We start from the raw sequence: 26855 nt of genomic DNA, 5'->3' as shown, positions 1-26855 counted from the left end.
GAGCAGATGACAAAGTGTAGGAGGGAGCTCTTTTATAAGCGCACTTAGGGTTTATGTGGGATGATGTGAACAACTTGAGCAAGAGACCTCTGACCTACTGAATGAAGGGAATTATCTGCCTGTGAATGGATGAAATCAGATTGAGGGGAAAACAGCCACAAACGTTGGCTCCATTTATTTTACAACAATTCTTTTGAATCAGCAATCAGCGAAGCGCAAAAAACTGTTTCCCAGTCCGTGTACAACAAAATCTCTATGTAACAAACAATACAATCATGTTTAACCAAGTCACTTGAAAATAACACAAAATAAAAATAGACATGTCGACAGAATTCTTCATTTCTTCATACAGCTCTGATTAACCACCTTTGTGGCTCCAGAAGTTCAGCGCCTGGCATCTGTTGGTGTTCAGTTGTCCTCTGGACAGTATTGGGAGTAGGATGTGAGCCACTTGACAGGACAATCCCTGAAAACACACACAGTTAGTGGGACAAATAAACTCACACACACACACGCACACACACACACACACACACACACACACACACACGCACACACACACACCGACAAACTGCACTCTCACCTCTTTTTATTTCTATAAACTATGTGCAGATATTTGATGCTGAATTATAATCTGCTGCATCTGATGCGGAATTGAATTTCAAATTTCTTCTTTTCCTCTTCCGTGCCCTCCCGACCTCCTCCTGTCATTCTCTAGATCCTCATGTTCTTTTCTACTTCCTCCTTTTCTTTTTTAACTGCTCTTTTCTTTTTCTACCTCCTCATTTCCTTTCCCACCTCTTTGTTTTCTTTGTAACTTTGCGAACCAAATTTAACACTTCGAGGCTCAAATATCTGAGGTCGTGTTTGTTGTGTGGATGTTTGTACCTGTGATACTTCTGGCCCTTCCTCCTCTGGTATTCTGTTTCGTCCACTGTCCACACCGCTCCCTTTCCTCCCTCCACTCGCACAAAACACTTGTGTAGGCTGAGGTTGTGACGCACTGCATTCTGGACAGAACAGGAAAAATCAATTTGTCATAAAAGCACGATAAAACATCTTCTCCTCTTATGGAAACCACATGTGATTTTTTTCTTCTTTGTTCTTTTCAGTATGTTAAACTGTCTGTAATGTAACTATTACCTAAACACGGTACCAAACCACAAGACATCAAGACAATGGCATTTGACAGAGTTTAAGTCAGATGGGAGTTACTGTAATTAGCAGTTTCTGACCTACTTGTGAAGCCGGGAAGTCGTATCTCACACAAGAACTCAGCAGTCACACAGAGTTCACAGAGTGAAGGTCAAAATTAACCAGCACACGCTGAAACTGTGACGTTATTGGGAACGAACAACACGTTTTCGGCTGTGGCTTCTTCAGATTCACACGGCAAAATTACATGAGCTCTCACAAATACTTATGGCTCACGTGTGTCTAATTAGCATTATTACACAGAGTTACGAGAATGACACCGTTTCACACAATTTTAACACGATAAGAAAACTAACTACCACATACAACTGACTGAAGAGGAAGACCTATATTCCTTTAGAAAGATACACTATGAGCCAGGGGACCTAGTGGCTCTTCTCTCCCTAGGGGCCCAAATTACCAGTATCTCTCTCTCCACAGGTTACCTTGATGTTAATGTCATGTTCTTTACCAGTAAAAAACACTTTAAATAATGAAAAAATGAAGACTGCGCTAACTAGTCACGTGAACCATGCGTATCACACCTGTGAGAGCATATATTATTCCGCTGACTGAACCTGAGGAAGCTACAGGCGAAACATGTTGTTCACTCCTAATAAAGTCATTGTAAAGTCATTTCAGTGTGCAACCTTAAATTTTGATCTTTATTTGACATGTTCCTGCGATAAACCAGGGACCAGATCGCCAGCACAGATACCTCTGTGCATGAGGAGTTATGTCCAGAGTCATACAATTGCCGATAATCGTTATCATGGGGATTCTTCCCATGTCTACTATGATGTAAACGCAGTGTTGCCCTAATAAACCGTGTATCGAACACTACCTGAAAAATTTCCAATCTAACTCTAATGTTCACAGTTCTCTCACCAACTTCTGCTGCACATGTAGTAGAGCAGACGGTGGTGCAGAGTCGAGCAGTTTCTTCACTCTAAGTTGCTAACTAGTTCATTTTTTATATATAAAGAATATTGGTTGATATGATATATGAATTTTGGAAAAAATTTGGTTCCCTAACATCAGTATTGCCATTAGCCCCAGGAACCCAGTATCAGTCAGACTCTACTAAAGAACAATCACCCTTAAACAAGTCAACAAAGTCAAAACACAAAGTCAAAAGACTCTATTTTCTGAGGAAGCTCAGATCTTTCAGTGTGTGCAGCAAGATGCTGAAGATCTTCTACCAGTCTGTTGTTGCAAGTGCCATCTACTGTGCTGTGGTCTGCTGGGGGAGCAACATCAGTGCCAAAGATGAGGGAAGGATGAACAAGCTCATCCGTAAGGTTAGCAGCATAATTGGTCAGGACATGGAGACGTTTGAGTCAGTGAGGAACAGGGGGTCACTGAACAAACTGCTCTCCATCATGGACAATCCATCACACCCCCTCTACAGCACACTGCAGAGACAGAGGAGCTCGTTTTCTAACAGACTCATTCAGCTCCGCTGTCGGAAGGAACGGTTCAGGAAATCATTCCTACCATTTGCAATAAAACTGTAGAACATCTCACCTCTGTGTGACAGATGAACATTTCAACACAACTGTGAGTTCACTGTTCACTGTTACGACTATGTGTATATGTGTATATGAATGTGTATATGTATATTATGTGTACATAACTATACACTGCTGCACAACTGTACATATCACCATTAGAGAACCATGGCTCTAACTATTTATCTATACTTTATCATATCTATCTATTTATCTATACTTTATATACTTTATCATACTGCACACCTGACAGGTTATATTTTTACAACATTGTATATATTATTGTACATATTATTCTCCTCCCTGTTTTTATTTTATCTTATTATTATTTTTCTTGTCATATATATATATATATATATATATATATATATATATATATATATATACACATTCACTCTTTTATGTCTTTATATTTTGTTACACTGTATTTTGTAGAGTTGCTAAGTGCTGTCAACTTGTCCTTTCCTTTCTTTTTGTGACTGTTTTACTTGCTGCTGTAACATAACAATTTCCCTCTGAGGGATGAATAAAGTATATCTATCTATCTATCTATCTATCTATCTATCTATCTATCTATCTATCTATCTATCTATCTATCTAACTATGGTATTTTTTAACAGTCTTAAGTCATCAAACATCAACATGATGAAATTCAAGATGTTGACTAGTGTGAATAAAATGAACTTAGTACAGTGTGAACTATTTCTGTCATAATTCCGATGCGACTGGGTCCCAAGAGAAAAGGTGCAGCTGCTCTTTAGTGCACAGATGTTGATTTAGCAAGTGACATAAGGCTCCAACAGTGAAATGCATTATTTCTACAGGTATCAGAGTGAATGTATGTGGTCCAAACCTTCCATGTTGCAGTGTTGTGTCTGAAGTAGAAGAACATGGTAGTAAACCAGTTGTAAATCTCATTGAGAGTACGCTGTTTGTCTGGAGACTCCAGGATAGACTGCAAAAAAGTCAGACAGTGAAGAACACACAGGGACAAGCTGTGACAAAAACAGTAATCCAGTGTACTGACAAATTAACCGTCATTGCAACAGTTTATAGCAGACAGGCTGGCACAGTCAGCCATTTTCCCTACTGTAAATCTAGACTTAACTTTATATCACTCGCATGCTAAACTCCAACACGCACACATTTGTAGTTCCTGTGTACAAATGTTGCCATGCCATGGAACTGAACACATTCCTACATCCTACAGAGTGTGAAATGAAATCAGTGACTCAATCACAAAAAGAACCTTCTCTGAAAGAGACTCACCCATCTTATCAAGTAGGCGTAGGTGTACGGAGGCCTGATGTTGTTGTATTTGTAATATTCAATGCTGGGGACCAAATCTGTGCAACAACAATAATATGTCATCAATTCACATCAGCAAACACATATGATTATGTGGGTATTCATCTGATCTTCTGAGCTACCCGTCTGGAAATACTGCAACATGTCAACATTCAGCAAGAAATTCTGAAGATGCTTCGAGTAATTTTAATTTTTTTGTACCACATTCAGGTACTTACTTATTTGTATGAAAATTTGATTACAAGACAAGCTATTCAAATTTAAAGATTGAGATTATACACTGTTCTGAAACTGATTTGCTTACTGCATAAATTTCATTTTTTTTTTTTTTTTTAAATTTAATCTTATATCTTATATCCATAGTTTGGATTGATTTGCAGTTTTGATTCAAGTAAAAATGTCAAACTACAGTAAAGCTGAAGTAATTCAATTGAGTTCACACAAACAAGTTGTAACAACTTCAATAATAATATCTTGTTTTTTCAGATTTGAGTCAGTGATGGAAAAAGTAGATAATATCACACAGATCGTTTTTTTCAAACCATGAACAATGCACAACTGAATTGTCATACACATTTGATAGTCAGGTCTTGTTGATTTTGAATGGGTCCATGCTGCTAAAGGTCATCTATTTGCAACACCTACTGGTTGTTAAAATGTACTGCAGGTTCCAAATATTTTATATGTTAAATTTTAGTGTACAACCTATTGTAAACTCTGACTGTATGAGTCTAATAATACAACACAACCATTAAGGCAACACCTTTCTGCTGGGCTGTTGTTACAGGATTCTTTTTGATTGTGTAGGGTCTCTGGATATTCAGGGTTTGTGTTATCAAACAGAAAGTTAAGCTCAAATCAATGATTGACTCATAGTGTGATTGTATTGGATTTGTGAATTTTGTTGCATTTTCCCATATTCATCGTTTTCTCCTCTTTCATGTTTGGTTGTATTACTTAAATTTATAACATCAGACCAAGCACCTTTGTGCAAAGCCACATTCGTAATAATACAACCTGCCACCTTGTTGCTTATTTTCCTTTTAATTGTCTTTCAGCCTAAAATCAAAGGGATGAAATCTTATTTGAAAGTAGTTTCTTGGACTTGATTGACTAGAACTAGACAAAATCATTCTTCTGATGACTAAAATGTCAAATGTTTCCGTCATCTAAAACTTGATACAAACCTTTGACTAACATGAAACTAAAATGTTTAGAGAGTTTTAGTTGACTAAAAGTCGACTAAATATGACTAAAATTAAAACTGACTTCTGATCTCAAGACTAAGACAAAATGAACACCGCTGTTAGTAGTCATCAGAATGTGATAGAAAAACAAACTGAGAGCATGGAGCTTTGAGTTGAGTTGATTTTGTTGTTGCTCTAATGTTTTGTCATAAAAAACTTCCATAGAACTGTGTTACCTGGCAGAAGGTTGGCAGAACCAGTAGCTCTGTAGCCATGCCGGGACAACTCTTCCAGATGTTTAATGTACCACTGCTGCACTCTGTCTCCATCTGCCATCTGAGGCTGTGGCAGGAACAGAGGAAGGCTATATGGCCACTCAGAAGCTGCCTTCTGCATGCAGTGATGGAGGTGAACATTAGAAGACAATTTTTTTTTTTTTTTTTTTTTTTTTTTTTTTTTTGGACAGGGAAAAAAAATCATGCAAGAAATTCAAGACTTTTTATATTCTTGTCTTCTTAAAATTCTTCAAGTTACCCTAAGAAAATAATTTAATGGAGCAAATCAAGGTGAAAGAAACAGTGAAAACCAAGAGCAAAGTGAATCAACATACCAAATCAGTGTATTTGTTTTCAGAGAGGTGCAGGTGAAGCTGCATTGCAACGAGTTTCTGTTTTTCCAGGATGAGCTGAAACAAGACTTGAATTTAATAAGCCATCTCACAACTCAAGACCCACAGAGAGCTAGTTAGTCATTAGTTAGCTTAATAGTTATTGTTGTACTAGTCTCAGATCAACCATGCATTATTGCAGTTAGGGAATTTTTAGAGAGTATCCCCCTTTAAAATACACCTTGACCCCATAGGTTGTTTGTTTAATATGGGAGCCTTGAGAGGTTTTGTTTTTGTAATATTAATTTCAGCCACAAGAGGCTGAAGTTCACCACTACCCCTGTCCAAAAGGACTAAAAGTATTCATGTGCTCTTCCAGGTGATTTTTAATATCTCAATGAACTCTAAACACAAAGTACATACATTGTGTGTTAGCATGTTATGTAATACCACTGTCTTGACATTCTTTTAGTCAAAAAAATCAGAAAAGTTCCATAATAAGTAAATCATGGTGGATGCATGGGTTAAACACAATACCCCCTAAAAATGGAATTAGGGCCAAAAGTTGTATTTACAACAACAAAAAGCCAATAGGCTAAGAAACCAAAACCATCAAGGGCGCTGGGAGGAATCCTGATGGGCCGCCACAACAGTGGGCCAGTGGCTGTCCCCTGTCTGTTCTTATTCTCTGCGAAATTACAAATCCCATGGAAGAACACATTAAGGTTTTTAGTCCTAGTTAGTTTAGTTTAGTTTAGTTTAGTCAGTTTAGTCTAGTTAACCTGGGGTAGTGGTGAACTTCAGCCTCTTGTGGCTGGAATGAGTATTACAAAAACAAACAGAAAAATCCTGACAAAAAGTTTTGTTTTTTTTTCACTTGCCTCTCAGGCCTTCCAGAGTACAAGCACCTTTTTTCGACCTAAAGCCAAATTACCATACAGCAGTGGTGTCCAAACTGTTCCACAAAGGGCCGGTGTGGCTGCAGGTTTTTGTTCCAACCAATGAAGAGCACACAGTGTGACCAATCAACTGTCTGAAGAAGATCAGTTGATTAAATGAGTCAAGTCTGGTGTGCTGCTGCTGCTTGGTTGGAACAAAAACCTGCAGCCACACCGGCCCTTTGTGGAACAGTTTGGACACGTCTGCCATACAGTGTTTTTCCTGCAGTCACTAATGCAGAACACTGTAGCAACAACCATCTTTTTCCACCATTCTTAGTGGTTGACTGTAGGACATTGACCTACAGTCCAGATGAAGTTACACTTTCTTAATGTTCATGGGTTCTTACTTAAAGGGCATATACACCAACTGAAGTGTTAAAAGCCATGATCTAGTGTGAGAGGGGGCAGCTTTTATTTGTAGACCTTCTAGGTTTCTTTAATTCCCACCTGACTCTCCAAGCACCGAACCATATCCTGCTGGACCCTCCACTGAGCAAGGCTTCTGTCACCATGACTGTGTTCAGAATGGAGATGCCTAGAAGACAAAATAGGACAAGCTTATATAGGCCACCATATATATATATATATATATATATATATATATATATATATATTTAATTTTATTTTATTTTATTTTATTTTATTTTATTTTATTTTATTTTATTTTATTTTATTTTATTTTATTTTATTTTTTTTGGGGGGGGGAAATACACTTGTTTGCTATGAAACCCAAAATCAGATGATGTGCTCTGATCTTTAGTGTCTGGAACAGGGTCCAGTGAAAGCTCTCATCCTAACCAGCCGTCTCTGTGATGTCTCTCTGTCTAACTCTGTCTAACCACAACCTGATGTTAAATGAAATCAAGTTGACATTTTTCACTCTACTCTACCATCTGGATGCAGAAAGAGAACACCTCGACAGGACTTAGATGGTCTTGTCTGGTTCTGGGCCTGTTTCTCTTTGATTATTACTATTATTATTATGAATACATTAGCTGATGCACTATAATCAAAATAGAGTAGTTTTAGTCCTTTCTTTGCATTTAAACATAGGATAGGGAATTTGGTTTTATTTGAGTAGAATGTCTCAATGTCTCCAGCAGAATTTTGTGTCCATCTCAGCCAAATTTGGATGATTTCATCCTTATTTACTCATCAATACATAATAAATATGTTACTTGCTCTTCATTTCCCATGTTAATTGTCCCTGTAGATTTAAACATTTTACACAAACCAAATTAATTAAAATGATCTTAATTAAGATAATTATTATTTTTTTAAAAGAATGGACAATATGTAAGATGTTGGGTTGATCCATGTCTCTGATTGGCTTTCTTCCCTGAGCTCTGTTCAGCGGTTCATCAGTAACCTGTACCTACTGAAAGCAGAATATAACCGTTCCTAAAAATGCTCCAGCACCTTGGTGTTGAGTGACTCTGTGAATGTAATGTGGTCTTCAGCAGTCTACTTACTTTAAGAAGCTGGAAAAATCTTTAGACACTGCATCACAGCCAGGCCAGCGGCAGAGGCCACTCACAAACAGAGCACTGGTCCCCTCAGGGATGCTGGAGGGAACAGAAAAGTCTGACATTGTATATCTGTGATACTTAAAACTTAAACGTGTGGTACATGGTACTACCTCTGGAGAGGAGAAAAGCAGTTGAAAGATATTCATACAATGAAAAAATCTTCTACTGAAAAAAAAACTGCGCAGCTGTTGCAGACGTTGGAAAAGCAACTTTCTCAGCCAAAGTTACAAACTAGATGTTATGTTTGATGTTTGAGGCCACAGAAAGCTAAAGTATCTCCTTATCTGTGAGGACAGTGAGTTCAAGGCACACTGTTTTTTTTTTTGTTTGTTTTTTTTTTGTTGTTGTTGTTTTTATTGTCACGCCATGGTCACATTTTCTTGGGTATAAAATTGTGTATTTTTTTCTTTGGTTCTCTTTGTGTTATGTTATTGTTTAATTGGACCTTAACCGATCATTAAGCTCAAATGTCTATGACAGAGTGTTGTTAAAGAGGTCAGTCAAAAATATGTTGTTACCAACATTGACCACAAGAGGGAACGTACCACTCGGCAAGCTCTTCTGTCAAAAGTGTATGTCGCCAATTATTTCACATTTTGGTGCGATGCTGAGACAATGCTGGACAACAATGTGGTGACTCCAATGTGCTGTTGTATCGTGTATTTTTGCAAGTAAGCAGACACAATGTATGTATGTTACCTCACATATAACTGTGCAAGGTGTCACAGTGAAAAACTGGAGTCGCCTGGAGTGACAGTAATATTTGATTTAATACAGTTCCATTGTTTTCTGTGAGGTATTTCATTCTTTTGTTAACGGCAGGAAACGTAAGAAACGTGTAAACTGACATGTCCCTTCCACATACTGTCCAGCAGCACTGACACAAAACACTGGACAAGAAACATCTGAACAACAATGCGCTAATGTAATGTCTGTGTATTTTTGTAGAATGCACAGTAAAATCAGAAGAGGGAAAAGTGTGCTACATATCTCTCAGTTTATGCTCAACCTCCTCAACTTCTGACACAAACATTGGGTTATATATGAAATGAGTTTCTTCCAAACTGAGGCCCTACTGCAGTGGCATCTGGGAATTTGGCAACACTGATCATATTAAGTGTGCGAGAAACAGCAGCTTTTTTTTTTAGGTTGGAAACAAACCAACCTGTCTTATCGTCAAACTTCTTAGGAAGAGAAAATGGACTCTCAAACGCTCGGTTGTAAATATTCATCACAGCTGAAGCACTTCCAGCTTCAGCATTAACCCCAGTACTTTGTTGTCTGCACACAGATTTCCTGTGCGATGAGGAGTCATCTGCAACATTTCAGTTCACTTTTTCAATTTGATCTCTAAATAAAATTGTTCAGATAATGTGGAAAAGCTGGGGCGGCACGGTGGTGCAGTGGTTAGTACTGTCGCCTTACAGCAAGACCACAAAGGAATCCACATTCAAATAACCTAGCCAAATAAGGGAATTTAAATTCTAGTATGTAGATATATTCCAGTTTCTCATTACAGCATATGAGCCGGGACTTTTCTGTGTGGATTTTGCACATTCTCCCCGTGTCTCCAGGTACTCCTGCTTCCTCCCACAGTCCAAAGACATTCAGACCCACAAAAGGTAACACAAGTTCTCAAGCTTTCCTTTAACTATAAAGGTGTCAGATCATAAAATAGCCATATGTGTCATTCTTAGAGGGCACTGACAATGTTGTGCTGACAACTGTGGTGCCAAATCAGAAAGGGCGCAACAATGACAAGTGATGTTTTCAGAGTATGTCTGTGGAGATCCTCAGTGATCCAGGTCATGGTATTTCCTAAAAGCTACAGAAAAGAACTAAAGCAGCCTTTCGGATGAGAGGTGAAACGTCTTGAGAAATCTCAAGCAAGTCCAGTTTCCCTTGTATAGCTTTTGGAACAATCTTTTCAGAGGACTTGTAGCCTTAGGGACAGGGTAAGGAACATGCCTTTGCAGGAGGAGCTTGGAGAAGAGCCATTGTTCCTTCAAATAATAAAAAGTTGAGTTTGGAGGGAGAGTCAGAACATATTGGAGAGGTTACATATTATGTTGTGTCTTGAACACCACGGCATGAAGCTACAGAGATCCCACTCTCTAGCTCACCCTTTTTTTGGGTAATTACCCAAAGCTCATGATCACAGATGAGAGTTGTTATGTAGATCAACCATTACTGCTGACAGGGCACCAATCCATCTGTCAACCTAACCTTCCATCTCACTCTCATTTATGAATGAGACCTCAAGACACTTCAGCTGTTGCACCTTTCGTGCCACAGAACAACCTCAATCTATCACACCAAACACTCTTTGCATCTCTGCTGCACCTTAAGATTCTGTCCATGAAAATCACAAACAGAATCTGTGACACACTCCTGAAGTATCCCAGACACCTTGTGGGACAAGTCCACAACACACATGTAGACTGGATGGGAAAACTCCCATGACCCCTCCAGTTGGTCCACTGTTGCACGGCCACAAAGGAATCCACATCCAAATGACCTAGCCAAATAATGCAATTTAAATTCCAGTATGTAGATATATTACATTTTCTCATCACAGCATATTTTTTTTGCTGACCGACTAACTGGACATCGGATTGTCTTTCTGTCTTATGATGCACTTAGCCATTTAAATATTTTTTCATTTAACGTAAACCTTGATGTGAGAACAGAACAGTCACCCATCATGAAGCCTGGCCTCAACGGAGCTCTGCTTTGGACCATCTCGCCTCAAAGGCAGCAAGTCATGGTTTTGCCTGAGTAGGGAGCCCATCTGTCGTGAAGAGGACTGGGAAAGATGACCCGAATCCACCTCTTCCTTGCAACTGGAGGCAGCTTCGCTATTTCCTGGATGCACTACAGAAAGAAATCATTGGTATAACAAAATATGCTCTACGGCATAAACTAGTAGAGAATGGTCTTAAAAGCCTTTATCAGTTAATTTATTCAGGTAAGAAAAGAAATATACCAATGCAATCATGGCTGTGTCTCTAAAGCCTAGTTGGTTACTTTATGATAAGGCTAACTTTGTCGGTGCACAATGGAAAGAATGAAGCATTCCTAAAAATATCAGCACACATAAAATGAATGTCATGTAGAATGATGATGATGTTGCTGCGGAGCTGAGGACACCGAAGTGTCTGCCTACCGTGTTGTCGCCTGGAAGCTGTTTGGGAAACTTGACGCAGCACTGATGGCCTCTGTTGCCTCGGCCTTATGTCTTCCATACTGTCCCAACACTGGAAGAAAATTACAAATGTCAAGAACAGCATGTGGATTATGTCATGTCATGTCATCATCTGCCTCTTATCTGGGCCCAGGCCCAGGTCACAGGGGCGACTGACGCCCAGTCCACAATGCACCTAAGTCCTACGGCACCTCCCACATGTGGTGGGCCCATGGGAGGCAGTGCCGCCCGGAGTGGGGCTCACCCAACAACCCCAAGAGATTGATTCTTGTGCTCTACTAACAGAGCTAACCGGGCGGTCATGTGGATTATGTCTCACATTAAATTGTAGCCATCGGGCCTCAGGCAAGAACTTTTGTACTGTTACCCTTAACCTCCATTACTTTTTAAAATCAGATTGTACCAAGCAGATTCACTTCGTGGACAAACATTTCATCAATCGCTTGTTTCAGCCTGATGAACACCATTCGTTCACAAGGGGGTGCAGCTGCCAACAAACTAAACTCGAAATTTGGCAACCCACGACAACGAATAGAGTGTTAATTATGAGGTATGTAAGTGAAGAATTTTAGTTAATTTCAGTGTCATATTTAAACCAGACTCATTATGATTTCAGGTCAAATGAGTGTGTTTTCCTTCTCGTAGAGACAGAGGTATATGATCTTGACTTGTCTGTATGACAGGTCCATTTGTGAATTTACTCATCATAAACAGTGCCTTGATGGTGGAAGGCCTCACAATGTCAAAAATATGGAGTACAGATATGTAAAGCATTCGTTCAGAGCTGTGATAAGGTCAGTGTTTAGCAAGTCACAAGTAAACCTCAACTTGGCTACTAAGTCATGAGTCAAGTCCCAATTCAATACCGAATAGACATGCAGCCTTTAAAATAAGCAAAGGTCTGTTACTCTGAAAATTTTAACATTTCCAGTAGAACGATACAACACTTAGTTTCATCATGTTCACCATAGTCTTTCCTCTTACTCAATCCTTCCTATTTTGTCCTACAAGATAGAGAGTGAGATGCATGAAGAGGTGTGCCTGTGGGGGGAAAGCTTGACCTTGTGCTCATGTGGAAATACTGGCGACTCTCTTCTACAGAACATATCAAAGGTTCCTTTAGGGTCTTGAGAGTTGGCAACACTGTCTGTAAAAGCGCTGTGATGACGTAATAGAAACTGTTTGCAGCAATTCATTTTGAAAGAGCAACCGCCAACACTCTGCTGAATGACCAACCGTGTAACTACATCACTACATCACCGTGTAATACACTCACACAGTAATTCAGACACCAGCAATACTCCTGCCTGTTTTGTGAGAGTATTTGGGCAAACTGCACTTTCAAATCTATGCATTTACTTTTTTTTTTTTTAATACAAAATACAAATATTGTTGGAAAGATTACATGTACTAACATGCCAACAACAATCTATGTGATTGTATACATAAAAAAAATAAAAAATAAATTTAGTGTGTAGTTGGCTTGTGTTGGAAACACATTAGAATGATCTAATTGCACTGGCAGCTTTAATCGCTTGTAAGCACAAAACAAGTGTTAGGATATTTATTAATTTGAATTATTAATTAATTAATTAATAATTGAGTAATCAGTAAAACATTTTTCTGCAGTTCAAAATATGAGCATCTTAAATAATATGATACATTGTTACAGAATAAACTACCAAACAGCAATGAAATTTGCAGTAGAATTAGTGTAGTGATCAAGATCATTGAGACCATTAAAAATGCTGCATACTGTTGTCCACAAGGTTGGAATAATTTTGTTTTCACATTCCTCTTTTTATCCCTATTTATACACATCAGTAATCACATTGGAAGAAAGTGATCAATAAAGTTTTGAGAAGATATGCACTTTGTCTATCAAGAATAAATCACATTGCCACAATCATTTCATGAGAAGAGGTAAAATATATTTTATTCCAACTTTATCTGCAACAGAGTAATAATAATAATTCAGTAATTTTTAATTAATTCTAATCCAGTAAAGTGATGTATACTATATAACGCTGTGACACCTTTAAAGGAAGCATTCTCCATAATGAGCACTTGAGCGTACTGAGAATTTGAACACTTCTGACACCACCGCCTTCAACCCCTGTGTATATGTGTTTAGGAAGTGGTAAAAGTTTTTCCAGCGTAGTCGTATCATGTCAATTGTTGCATACCTGACTTACTGAGGCAGGTGGTGACACCATGTCCCTGGTCTGAGGAGGAGGAGGTGGTGGGCATGACTCCTCCAGATGTTTGATCTTGTCATGCTGTGGCTGGGCCTGGTGCTGTCCACGTCTCACGCTCTCACTGGATGTCTCTGGCATCTCTGCAGTGACTGGAGAGACATTAACAAACAAAAAATGATGTTTGGAGGGGGAAAAAAAACACACTTCCATTCCACACGAACACAAGATCAGATTTAGGATTACAAGCCTTTAAAAACATTTTTCATAACTGTTTTTAACATACCACTCTAAGGCTATTTCCCTGAAAACTGCAGTTATTAAGCCAATCTTTAAAAAACCACTGCAAAGTAAAATCATCGCAAAGACTACTGCTCAACAGTGGAACACCTTCCCGGACAGACAATTAGCCATACCAGTAAAAATTAAAGCATTAGTATGCAAGATCATAATTAATGGTGCTCCAGTTTTAGCTAGCCGCATTTAAAGCCCATTGTAATGAGGAGTCAGTAAACCTGACCCTAACTAATTATCATTCTACAACTAGTGAAAAAAAGCGGATAAACTGTTTGCTGATGAATTGAAACTTCACAGGATTTTAAAAAATATGATTCATGAGATGAAAAACTTTATAAAAGATCAGATCTGTCGATAAGAGCACACGATACAGTTTTCCCAATAGCCTTGAATTCTTCACTCTCTCTTCTGGAGACCAAGAAATGCTGAACAGGCCAATGGAGCTGTAATGGAGTTACATAAGGCCACTACATGTATGAAGGGAGGAAAGCAACGAGCCCCGATGGGCTTCTGATCCATTTCTACATGACCTTTAAAGAAAGCCTGCTGCCTCCTTTTTTTGTGGACATGTCTGACCTCTCTCCGGAGCCCTCATTTTGAACATCCTCAAGCTTGATAAACCACCATCTAAATGTGAATCATATACACCCATATCACTTTTAAAGTCAAATACTAAGCTTATAGCTAAAGCCAGAGCAGTGAGGTTAGAGAGATGCCCGCCAAATTTTATAAATATAGATCAAAACCGGCAGAAATTTCACAATCACTTCAAACACTTCAATGTTTCACCACTCAGACCTATTGTTAGCAGCATCAATTCAGTAACCTACAATATCGCTAAGCATGTAGCCAACATCTTAGCCCCCCTGGTTGGAAACACACCACATCATGTTCACAACTCATTAGACTTTGTGAACAAAATCAAAACAGAAGTCCAGATATGGCCATTCTGTCCCTGGATGTAGAGAAGATAAAACAACTGTGCAGTAACCATTGCACCATTAGCCTACATCAAAACCCTTTAGCTTGTCCAGGGGAACATGCCAGGGGTGCCTGCTGTCACCCCTCTTCTACTCCTCTTTGTATTCTCTATTGAACTGGAAACAATGAACACCGCGTTGGCACCTACGCAGATGATATTATACTCTTCTTAAAATATCTGGCACAGCATCTGGTCTATCTCTGGTTACAAGGTGAATAACAAAGTCTAATATTCTCTATGTTAAAAAAAACAAAAGAGACAATCCACCAGTAGGGAGCACATTTCACAATTCACCAGTTTGTGTATCAGAGTCCCTTAAAAGAAGATTCTTTAAGTCGCTGTGTCAACATGTCATATTAAAATCTTTATATTTATTCCAATCCATTCCTTTACACTCCCATCTAATCTATTCCCTAAACCACAAGAAATAATAACTGACATTATTTTAATTTAAAAAAAAAACACCCAAGACTTAGACTTATTTAACTCCCTCCATGTTGCATCACTTTGATAATAATAATCCTGATTTATGTATTAAATGTGGCCTAGATCACACATTACTCCACTGCATCTGGATCTGGTCAAAAATTAAACATTCTTGGAAAGGGTTAAACAAACTATACCAAATATTAGGTTGCCTGTCGGCCTTCTGGTGTTTATTTAGACAAGTTAAGACTGTCAGATGCAAATAAAAAGACTTCTGCCAAAACACTGTATTGCAAATGCCTAGAGACACCGACAGCTGGACATTGGTTTAAAAGTCTTAGCCATGGAAAAACTAATGTATGCCACCAAGGAGAAAATACTAGTTTTCTTAAAATCAGAGGGATAATTTATTAATTATCTTTAAAGTCACCTATGAAGATGTTTGCTGAGTACTTGAAAATGAGAATGTCGTATTTTTGGATGTGTGGAATTTTAGGTCGGAGTCATGGACTCCGACCTAAAATTCAACATCCACATTAAGATCTTAACTAACACCTTAAGAACATGTCAATAATTAAAGACGTGATATCTCAGCAGGATTTAGAAAAACCTGTCCATGCATTTATCTTCATCAGGCTCGACGACTGTGATGCTGTCTTTACAGGTCTCTCTAAAAAACTCATTCAGACAGCTGAAAGCTGATTCAGAATGCTGCTGCTGGGGTCCTGGCAAAGACCAGGCAAGTGGATTACATCAGTCTAGTTCTCACATTGACTTCCTGTCAAGATGTCAACAAATAAACCAAATCATTCCGATACGATCAAAATGACAAAGTAACTTGTAACTTGCAAAAGGCTTGTAACTGCCATATAAAGTTTTTCATTTATTAGCCATGAATAAAGCCATCAGCTGCAACATCTAAACGTTTCATAAAAACATCCTTATTAGAAAGTGCCACCCTGCAGTTTGCAGGCAGCTGGTTCATCGAGAAGCAAGGGCTTTAGAGAGCTACAGATGCGTAGGGCACATTTTACACTTCCTGTGGCTTTGAGTTCTCTGAGGTCTTGGAATCGTAAGCGTTTTGCTTCTTCTTCTCTCTTCTTCTTCATCAATGTTGGTTTCCCTGATGTATGAGCTGGTATTTCAGACTGCCTCTTCTCCCTGATTCTGCCAATTCCTTGGACTTGCTTCTGGAAACAACAAAGGACTGAACACCTGACCTGGTGACAACGCCAGGGTGGCTGGCTCAACTGGAGCACAGGATATGGTGACATCACAAACTGCGGGAGCCAGAAGTAACTAGGCAGGTTGGAAGACAGGAGGCAGTGGCCAGGTGATTTGGAGGACAGGACACAGTCCCCAGGTAAGTTGGGGGGCAGGAAATAGTTGCCAGGTGAGTTGGAGGAGAGAAGGTAGTCACCAGGTAAGGGGAGGAGACACTCCCCAGGTGAGTTTATGTATAGTGGACTGGCTGGACAGCTCAAAGTTGTCAGTGTCGTATCTGGGTCTTGGTGGTCGGTGGCTTGTGAATGTGCACAGTCACATACATTTAGATTGGAAACCAGCTTGGAATATTATATTTCATCATCATCTTTCATCATCATCTTCAGTCATCATTTACATTGTTCATGATTTTCTTAAATGGCTGTATGGGGTAAGTAGCCCAATCCCCTCTTGTTTGTACTTCGTACTTCAGAGTTTCTCAATAGAATCTGCACACTCATCTTTCCTGCCTTGACAACCATAATGTGGGATTGGGGACTCTCTCCACGTTACAACCATACACAAACTCCCTGCTGTGTAGCTTAAAAAAACAAAAACTCGTAAAAACAAACTAGAAAGTTAATGATTATTTTGTGTCCACAAATATTTAATTTGTATGTTCTTATTAATTTAAGAGCCTAAAATAAGTAAATCAAGAGCACAAATGAGTAATTTATGTGCACTATTTAATTATTCAAGCACACATTGTCCTCACAAATGATGCTATTATGCTACAAAGCTTTTCTTTTCTCAGTGTAGAATAATTATTGTTCATTTTGGACAATACAGCTACATTTAGGCATTAACATTACTGTAGCTGGAAGCCTTCCATACATGATGAATAAGTATGAACACTCTATCAGAGCTTTGTGGTTGTCTAAAAACAACACACCCCACACCCTACAGCCAATCAGCATCCAACATTCACTGCAGCCACATACACAGTAAAGTCTTCTAAACACTGAATGTGAAGGCTTTCCTGTACCAAACCTCCTGACAGAAAGGCTGTGGTTGTTCACAGCAGGTGCACTGACACATGTACACAACCACACAAAGACACACACATACACACACTTGCCCTACTTGTGTGCAGCATGGTGATATATATGTGTCAACTGCAACCACTGCTGGGACCTGTGTTTGTCGAAGATGCCTGGATGGTATTTCCAGCTCAGATGCTATCTTTCCTGATGTAAGTGCTCCACTGTGCGATGCCAGGCTTTATCAGTTGTGTAAAGTTCCCAAATTCTTCATTCTTAAAGTGATCCTGGACACACACACTTGCATGTGTGTGTCCAGGATCGTGACACTGTGCACGACTTTCACATACACTAACTCAGTGCTCATTCATTCATTAATGGCAGGAGAGTCATAGGTGGATGGTAGATGCAAAATGTACTTTAAGCATCAACAGTAGTCATCCTTATTCTGCAGCTATGATGGCCACTGCCAGTGTTTGATTATTTTCAACTATGCATTGACATCAAGTCAGCATGTTAATGTTGTAGCTGGTTAAACTATATGTATACATATATATGTGTGTGTCACATGTCATTGTAGTTTTTAAAATCCTAATCCACAAAGTATTTGAGGTATTAAGTCACAGAAAATATATCTTTTAGTAGAACTATGTCAAAACTGTATGTTTGTACAAATTGTACAACAGTACTTGGTAACACTCATGCAGTATAATATTTGTTTCTATAATATAAAGACTGTATTATAAAGTGTTAGCCAGCACTTTAGTAACTGTAGTTAGTCACTTTCCACCACTATCGTTTTGTACTCCGAAGATACATATTAGATTATAGTGTTTCTGTAAAGGTATTTTGCGGAGTTTTTGACCACTAGTGGCTCTATGGAGAAACGGTTTTATGAGCAGGCATCCATTTTTGTTTGTACCTTAACACATGCACACAGTGACACAGAAAAGTATCAAGTGTTCCTGGCGACGATTTCTCGCTAATCCACTAATTGACGGTTTCAGTAACGTGAGGAGAGGTTTGGTAAGGTTTGGGTTCAAGCACAAAAACAGCATGGTTAGGTTTCAGGAACCATCATGGTTAAGGTTAAGATCACGAAACAATCTCTGTCACGCACTGACCATTACAGGAACCAGACAGGAAACAAACAGTCTGATGATTTGTCGAGTCATCCATCTGTAGTCATTATGTCATGGTATTACAAGATCAGATAATTTAGATTTTTTTTAGCATTAGCAATAGCATTTTCCAGATACATTCCATATCAAGGTACTTGCAACATATATATTTTCTTCACATACTATGTTTTAATGAAGGTTAGATGCTTATTACACACATGCATGACACATATATTAGAAGATGTTATACGCTGTTGTTTACAGAATTACATTAAAGGTACTCAGAAAGAGAAGATACTGGAAATTTTAGTTTAAACAACATAAAGATGAAGGGGTGGTCAAAGGTTATGCTCCACATTTGAGAAATCTGAAATCAGCTATACGGTGCTGCTTGAAAGTTTGTGAACCCCTTGAGTAGTTTAGATTTTTCTGTTGTTTTACCATGATTTTCTTATTTTATCATCACCAGTTTTTATACATGAAATGTCAGGTTTATGTATAGCAATTCCATGTACTTGTTTTGAGGGAAATGTGTCAGTAGCCAGCAGACTACGTGAAACATGGAATCAGAGTATGTGCAAAAGTAAGTGAACCCCAGCTGAATTGGTAAAATCAAGTCAGTAAAAGGCTCAGGTGAAACACATGTGGGTGCTCAAGTAATCAATTAAGCTGACCAATCAAATAAGACATCCTTAGGAAAGGTTTTGAGCAGCACTGATTAAAAGAGAGAGGAAACCAACCAAACCACTGTTGTGCCAAGGCCTGAGGCATACAGATCAACAATGCTGAGAGCAAAGGAGATGTCAGAGGACATCAGGAAGAAGGTGGTGACAGCTCATCAGTCTGGGGAAAGCTACAAGACCATCTCCAAAAGATTCCAGCTCCATCCATCCACTGTAACACAAATCATTTACAAATGGAGGGCACTCAGCATCACTGCAACTCTGCCCAGAGGTGGATGACCATCAAAACTCTCACCAAGAAGCACCAGAAAAATAATAAATTAGGTAAAGGCCAACCCACACATCACCTCTAGAGAGTTACAGACCACTCTGGCAGCATCTGGGATAAATGTACATGCGTCTACAATCAGACGACAAACGAACAGACATGGCATTCATGGGAGAGTTGCTAGAAGGAAGCCTCTGCTCTCAAGAAAGAACAAAGTTGCCCGTTTAAACTTTGCTAGACAGCACTTGGACAAACCAGAGGCCTTCTGGAAGTCCATTCTCTGGATAGATGAGTCCAAAATTGAATTACTTGGCTACAATCGCAGGCGCCATGTTTGAAGAAAAGTCAACACTGCATATCAAGAAAAGAACCCCCTCCCAACAATGAAGCATAGTTGTGGAAATGTGAAGGTCTGGGTCTGCTTTTCTGCCTCCACACCTGGACACCTCCATATTATCCAGGGAACCATGAATTCCCAGACCTATCAACAAATTCTTGACAAGAATCTCCTGCCATCAGTCAGGAAGTTGAAGCTTGGACAGAAATGCATTATGCAACAAGACAATGACCCAAAGCATTCCAGCAAAAATGACCAAGGAATGGCTTAAGAGAAAGAAGATTCATACTCTGGATTGGCCTAGTCAAAGTCCGGACCTCAATGCTGTGGCAAGATCTGAAGCGGGCGGTACATGCCAGATGTCCCTGGCATGTACCTTTCTCAACTGGCTGAGTTCTGCAAGGAGGAGTGGGCAAAAATCCCCATAAGCAGATGAGAGACACTGTTTAGTGGTTACAGAAGACATTTGATTGAACTAATGGCTGCAAAAGGGGGTGTCACAAGCTACTATCTAAAAGGGTTCACATACTTTTGCGCATAGCAGATTTTCAGTTTTTTGAGAGATAAATTACTTTAGTTGAATAAATAATGAAAATATAATTTTTTTCTATGTGTTCCTTATTTGGACGGTCTGCTTTACAAATTGGAATTTGGATGTTCATTTCATAAGGTTATTTTAATTTTTTTTATGAAAACGATGACCATGTCTGGAGGGTTCACAAACTTTCAAGCAACACTGTATATCATACTCTGAGGATTGTTGACTGTTGTTTTCACTGAAGAGTAAAGTGTGGAAGGAGACACGGGGGCCAGCAAGGCTCACGCCAGTGGTTCTTCTCATCCACAGTATCCTCATTACATTAAAGGAAAACATCTGGTTCCTGTTGCACACAGGTTGTATATGAACATAATTCTAGGAGACAGGGTTGATCCCTCTGAACATCTGACTCTCAATCAGAATGAAAGCAATCAGCATTTTGAAGCAAATGAAGGAAATAGCACAGCAAGGAAACAAATATATATTTTATCTATTCATTTTATCTGGTTTATCTAGCTGTTGTTAGCTTTTGTTCCTCGCTCTACAGATTTTGTTAGCTGATCAGTTGAGAATGACACGCAACCAAACCCCCCCACCCCCCCCCACCCCAGATCCTTTCTGATGGATTGATTATATCTGCTTCTGTGTGTTTGGCTTCATCTTCTTCTGTATTTTAAAAGCATTCAGCTATGATGCTTAATCTTGTTTAGTCATGACAGCATATAAGCCTTCAGAGGCTCCATCATGTAAATAAGGTATCGCGTGAAGTGTTAGAGCGGGGGCCCTTTTCTTTCAGCTATCTCACGTCATATCAGAGGTGGCTTTAAAGCTGTAGGGAAGCGCGCATCTAGACAATAAACCAAACCATATGTGTTCTGCAAATGCACACCCACAGAAACAGGAATTCAGTAGAAAGTGAGAGCACTAAAGATGTCTGTGGCTTCTCACAGCCACCTCTCATTCTGGCTTTCCTTCTTGACTTCATCTCCTCTGGAAGAAGCCCATCAGAGTCTGAGTCTGTTTAAACAAAACGGGGGGGGGGGGGGGGCTTCAGTCACAACACTGGAAGTGTTGTGACTGAGTCAACGTGCTGGCCAGAAATGGGTTTGATGAAGCATTTCCTGTTTGGATATTGTAATCAGCCACATTATAGCTTGGGAAGTTGCAGGTGCCTCATACTGGTACTACGACGTGTGGGTTCATGATTTACATAATCCCATATCTCAAATCACACATCCCGATCACACTGATACACATTGAAATTAATGTGTAGGAGACTCTTGTTTTCAGATCTTTGATCTAAAATTGCCCAACCAAGTGTTCAAAGGTCAACTATTCATACAGAAATAGTCATTGTTGTCACATCACATTTGCTCTATTTAAGACCAATTCACAAATACGGAGATATGTAAGTGTGTGTGTGTGTGTATACATGTGTGCACACACATACATTTGTATGTGTGTGTGTGTGTGTGTGTGTGTGTGTATATATATATATATATATATATATATATATATATATATATGCACACGCACACAAGAATATCTTACTTTTTGTTTTATTTAGAGTTTTTTGTACACTTGGTTTATCAGTGCGTTTGAAAGGATGGAGCATGAAGTCCAGGAAGCAGGGTGGCAGGCTGAAGCATGAAAACGTGTCTGTGTTTGATCCATTGGCAGATGTGCGAGCCATGTAACCAACAGAATTTGTTTTTCATTTGTGTGTTTCGCGTATATGGATTTTTAATGTACCTAAGAGTGCCCGTGGAAATTTAAACTTTTTTTTTTTAAAATTCATGCCAATATTTTTGAAACACACCGGAGATTGAAAAAAAGCACACAAAAAAAAAAAAACAGATTCAATAACTGAGAGCCTTTGTCTAGTGTGATGGACAAACAAATGAAGGAATAAATCCACAGCTCAGTTCCCTCACAAAGTCTGATGCGCTGCTTTGTATTTTATAAATCCACCTCAATGTTGTGTGGAAACCAAACCAAACAGTGATGCACATCAATTCAGCCAGTTCTTGTTAACTGTAATACAGCCCACGATTTCACTGTAATTTCACTGTATGAGTCAGGTGCCAATGAAATACTGACTGGTTCCTACTGATACTTAAATGTAGGTTCAGTAGAAGAAGACCGAGATTATTGAAAACAAACGAGTAAATATTGGACTTTTGGTGGAAAATAGAAATCAACGAAACTTTGTAAACTTTAAACTTTTTCAGAAATACTGGGTACCTATGCAATACAGCCCTGGGACAAAAAAAAGTTGTTAACCTCATGTTCATGTTGTATAATTAAAGAGTGAAAAAGGAAAAAATATATATAGAATATAACTAAATACACAAAAATATATCAACAAAACACATAAATATTCCAAACATTTAATTTAAAATAATAAAGAGGGGAGCACAGCTGACACTCGGATCAAACAGCTTATCTTTAACAATGATAAGTAATTATTATTTTAATTACACAGTAAGAATTAGGCATGAGGGGTTGTAGTATTTTTAAAAAATATTATAATATTTCTATGTTCCTCTTAAATGCCCCGCTGTTATTTCCCCATTCCCCATAATCTTGTCTTCTTCCTCTGTACCTATATTTAAGTACCAGCAGAAACCATTAACTATTATACTAGTACTTTTATAGAATAGAAGTCCAGTGACATGTGACTTTTGTGCCATATTATCAGAACTTGAATCCATTTTTCAGAAAACATTCTCATACTATCTGCACTTTGTTAGCAGGTTTTGTTATCTGATGCAGATAACACATCATGCCTATCAAAGCAGTTTCATCATTCTTCACAGCCTTCAGACCAAGAGGCACCAAAGCACATTAAAAAAAAAAAAAAAGGTTTAAAATGACTGGAGGAAAAAGGAAGTAGGCACAGAAGAGCACTATAAGTTGTAAGTGACACCTATAGTGTTCTCTGAAGAGGTCACGAGATCGTGCCGATATGCTCCTGAGAGCATTAGATCATTATTGTAGGACAAGTCATACCTTTAGACAAACATGAACACCACAACAAGGTCACTGGTTATCTAGATCTTGGAGCTAAACTCAGTGACAACCACAACAGTATCACCTGCTGTGGTATTTAACTACTAACTTCATGTCGACAGGAACTGTATCTCTTCACCAGACTACACCCCTCCCACCCCCCCACCCACAAAGCCTAGGATGTTCAATCATTTGTTTGACCAAAAAAAAGAACTTTCACACTGAAAGTTAAGTTCAGGGTAAATATAACATGGGTACTAAGATCTTTGATTATCTCTGGTTATATCTTTTTTGGACAAAGCTGTTCATGGACAAACAGGACTGCTTCATGTTAAAGTGCATGTTTCACTGGATTAGCTGAGCCTGACATTCCCGTATGCTCGTTTGACCGAGGAGCGTCTGACCAGATAGAAGCACTGCCGGTTTTAAATGTGTGAAATGTTTTAAATTTGCATGGTCAATGGGCAGAATTGTAGTTTAATCACTCCAAATGACACTGAGACATATCTGAGGTTTGAGGACTTTACTGAAAGTCTGTCGAGGTCTGTGAAGCAGAAACCAGATTTACAGTATTTCCTCTTTGAAGTTTTAGTTACTGCTTACAACTTACAGTGCTATAATTTCATTTGGATTTGCTAGTTTATCTTCCTTTTTCATCTAGTTGGCAAAGAATTTGTGGTTTCAAACAATAGGAACAAATGATTTGGAGATAGCAATATAAGATGAAAAGAAAGGACATCAAGAAGTCAGTTTTTCACTTGTTGTTGATGAAGTGTTTCAGTGTTATGTTTGGACTGCTATTTTCCTCCACAGCCCCATTTCCTGATTTCTGCTCAGAAGACGGCTGCAACCTTTCAAAAAGGCTTCCTGAGATGTTACATAGCATACACAGGAATACCCCGTCCTATGCCCGGCGGTTATTCTCATGACCACATTTTAACATCTTTAAGTGCATCACTGCAACAGCGCACAAAATGCATAACGCTCTACAGTAAGACATCTCACAGAGTCGCAGAGACTGAACAAAACGCACATTTAGACTTCTTTATCTACACTAAATGGTGATGGGGACATATGAGTCATCTTATAAATGGAAGCCGTGCGTGTACGTAAGAGTGTGTGTGTGTTTGTGTGTGTGTGTGTGTGTGTGTGTGTGTGTGCTCTTTCAGTATGGAAAGTGTGCTTAATCTGACATTTCCCCTTAACTGTAGAATAACGAGATGCTTGTTAGCACCTTAAAATTGATTTTCAGTCTGTGAAGTGAAACTCACTCAGATTCAATGTACTGTGATGAGGTGTTACATGTAGAACGTAGAGTGCCGGAAACAAAAAGAGAAACAAAACCATTCCCACTGACATTACATCAGACTTTCATCACTATTGTCTGGTTTGTATTGTGTGTGTAGTATAAAGGAGAATAAGCAAAGTAAAAAAAAAAAAACAAAAAAAAAAACCTGCATTCACTATAATTAATTAGAAACGGGAAAGTGCAGACACTGCGTAGGAAATGAACTTTTATGGGAATATACTGAAGATTTTGTCTTTAAGGCTAAAAAAAAAAAAGAAGAATCATCTGAAAGTCCATCTTCTACTCTCAGTTTCCTGTACCTCCCTGTTTTTTTCTGTTTTGTCATCCTTAAAGCCAAGCAGGTCTACGTCCAGCCACTCATCACCAGTCAGGATCAGTTCAACCACTGTGTTCATTTTATTTAGGACACACACACACACACACACACACAGATATAGATATATAGATATATAGATAGGTAGATAGATATTATACAATATATTTTATTAGATGTGTATCTTGTGACCCCCAAATGGATGTAGAACCACTATGATAGTCATGATCAGTATTTAGTCTTTCAAAGTCTTTCAAATCTAAGACATCAGAGACAAACTGGACTTAATATTTGAAGACCCTGACGATGCTGGTCTTTACCAACAGTCAGAGCCTTGTTGATGTTGTTGATGGGAAAAAAATGTATTTTCTGTCTTTTCATTAAATGTAAACATATTTTTGTTCTGTGTAAAATATGATATCGTTTGATATTTCACAGATAAGGATATTTTGAATGAAGATGCTTTTATTGGCAAGTGCTGCGTTGTTGCTGGTAAAGTCACATCCTTTGACTGTTTCCTGCACTCAGAACTACAGTCAAATGTGACTATAACACCGCTCTGAAGGCTTTACGTTTATTCGAAGAGTCTCAAAAGAATGATTTTGTTTTGGCTTGGTTTTTTGTTGTTGTTTTTTGTTTTTTGTTTGTTTCTCAAGGAAATTTAGCATCATTGTACTGAGCATTTAGATCAACTGTCAATCACTGTCACTTTATGTGAGAGGAGCTTTACATGTTTGGAGAAATATGTGAAAGGAACGTATCAGAATTATCTCTGCTGCTAAAATTGAATCAGAATTTCTTTTTAAAACAAACAAACAATTCAGCAAGAATCCTCAAGAATGTGGTTTCAGATCATATTCATAAAAATATCACCCAAAACAGATTTTTGGTTCCTCCCACCTCTTCTTTTTATTTATTTATTTATTTTTTTCTTTTTGTGTATGACACTACTTTTGTACGCAAGACCGGATTGACAATGACCGTGCACTGCTCTCTCTGAACACATGCCTGAATCCTACACATCTAAAGCCTTTTTCCATTTGCTCTGAGCAAATCACTGTGATGATAATCCCGTTCGGATGAGTTCTAAGTTTTAGGCGTAAAATCAGTAAGATGAGTTCTTACCTTGTCACCTGCATGCACAACCTCTCGCTTGCCTCTGTGGTTCTTCGAGGGAGAGACTTTGAAATGATTCAGAGGGGGTGTTATTCCACAGGAAATTTGGTTTTTGAGAAAAAAGTATGACAGGTACATCTCAGACTGAAGAAGGCTGCATAATTGTGTGGTTTAAGTAGAAAATGCAAGAAACAAGCAATGAGAAGCAATCAAGTAAAAAAAAAAAACAATTAGTGTGCTTCACAAGAACTTCTGAACTATCTATACATTTTGTGGATAGCTTGCATTTACGTTTGAATTTTGGTTCAGCTGTTTGAAAGAAGAAAAAAAAAACCTATTTAAATTGAAATGCCCAAATAATAATCATGTTGCTGTCTTTAAAAAACGGTTTATGATGGTAGATGTTGATAAGAATGGGTTAGATTTGGAGGTAGACACTCACCTGACAGCAGTCTGAAGGGAGGAGGGTGCATTAAAGCTGCCAGATATCCACTCAGCATTTATATGCACAGCAAGAGACGGAGCAAAGCTAA

The 26855-nt window shown here is 38.6% G+C and overlaps 1 protein-coding gene across 2 annotated transcripts; it reads right to left on the bottom strand.

Moving 5' to 3' along the window:
* Positions 1–160: 160 nt before the first annotated feature.
* foxp3b (forkhead box P3b) lies at positions 161–26855 on the bottom strand. 2 transcript variants are annotated; one of them, XM_041062791.1, is made up of 13 exons: positions 26765–26855; positions 26332–26387; positions 13669–13829; positions 11444–11534; positions 10977–11151; positions 8221–8313; positions 7196–7283; positions 5811–5885; positions 5437–5590; positions 3975–4051; positions 3559–3660; positions 889–1010; positions 161–466 (listed from the first exon to the last, which is right to left on the bottom strand). In XM_041062791.1, exons 3-13 carry the CDS (start codon positions 13816–13818, stop codon positions 409–411), a joined length of 1185 nt encoding a protein of 394 aa, XP_040918725.1. In that variant the 5' UTR covers positions 13819–13829; positions 26332–26387; positions 26765–26855; the 3' UTR covers positions 161–408. The 2 variants fall into 2 exon arrangements, with proteins under 2 accessions (XP_040918725.1, XP_040918732.1); XM_041062798.1 differs by having other exon boundaries at positions 13678–13829.

Source organism: Toxotes jaculatrix, chromosome 2, assembly GCF_017976425.1.
Source record: "Toxotes jaculatrix isolate fToxJac2 chromosome 2, fToxJac2.pri, whole genome shotgun sequence".
NCBI classification, from domain to species: domain Eukaryota; kingdom Metazoa; phylum Chordata; class Actinopteri; family Toxotidae; genus Toxotes; species Toxotes jaculatrix.
Note: the sequence above shows the minus strand (reverse complement) of the source record. Positions and strands in the feature narration are given on the sequence as shown.

Excerpts from the sequence above, each read along its gene's own strand:
- foxp3b (XM_041062791.1), bottom strand. The coding sequence starts at position 13,818 with ATGCCAGAGACATCCAGTGAGAGCGTGAGACGTGGACAGCACCAGGCC. Across the intron at positions 11,535-13,668 it reads CACCTGCCTCAGTAAGTCAG|TGTTGGGACAGTATGGAAGA; the intron begins GTATGCAACAAT and ends ATTTTCTTCCAG. Across the intron at positions 3,661-3,974 it reads ACGCCTACTTGATAAGATGG|TCTATCCTGGAGTCTCCAGA; the intron begins GTGAGTCTCTTT and ends ACTTTTTTGCAG.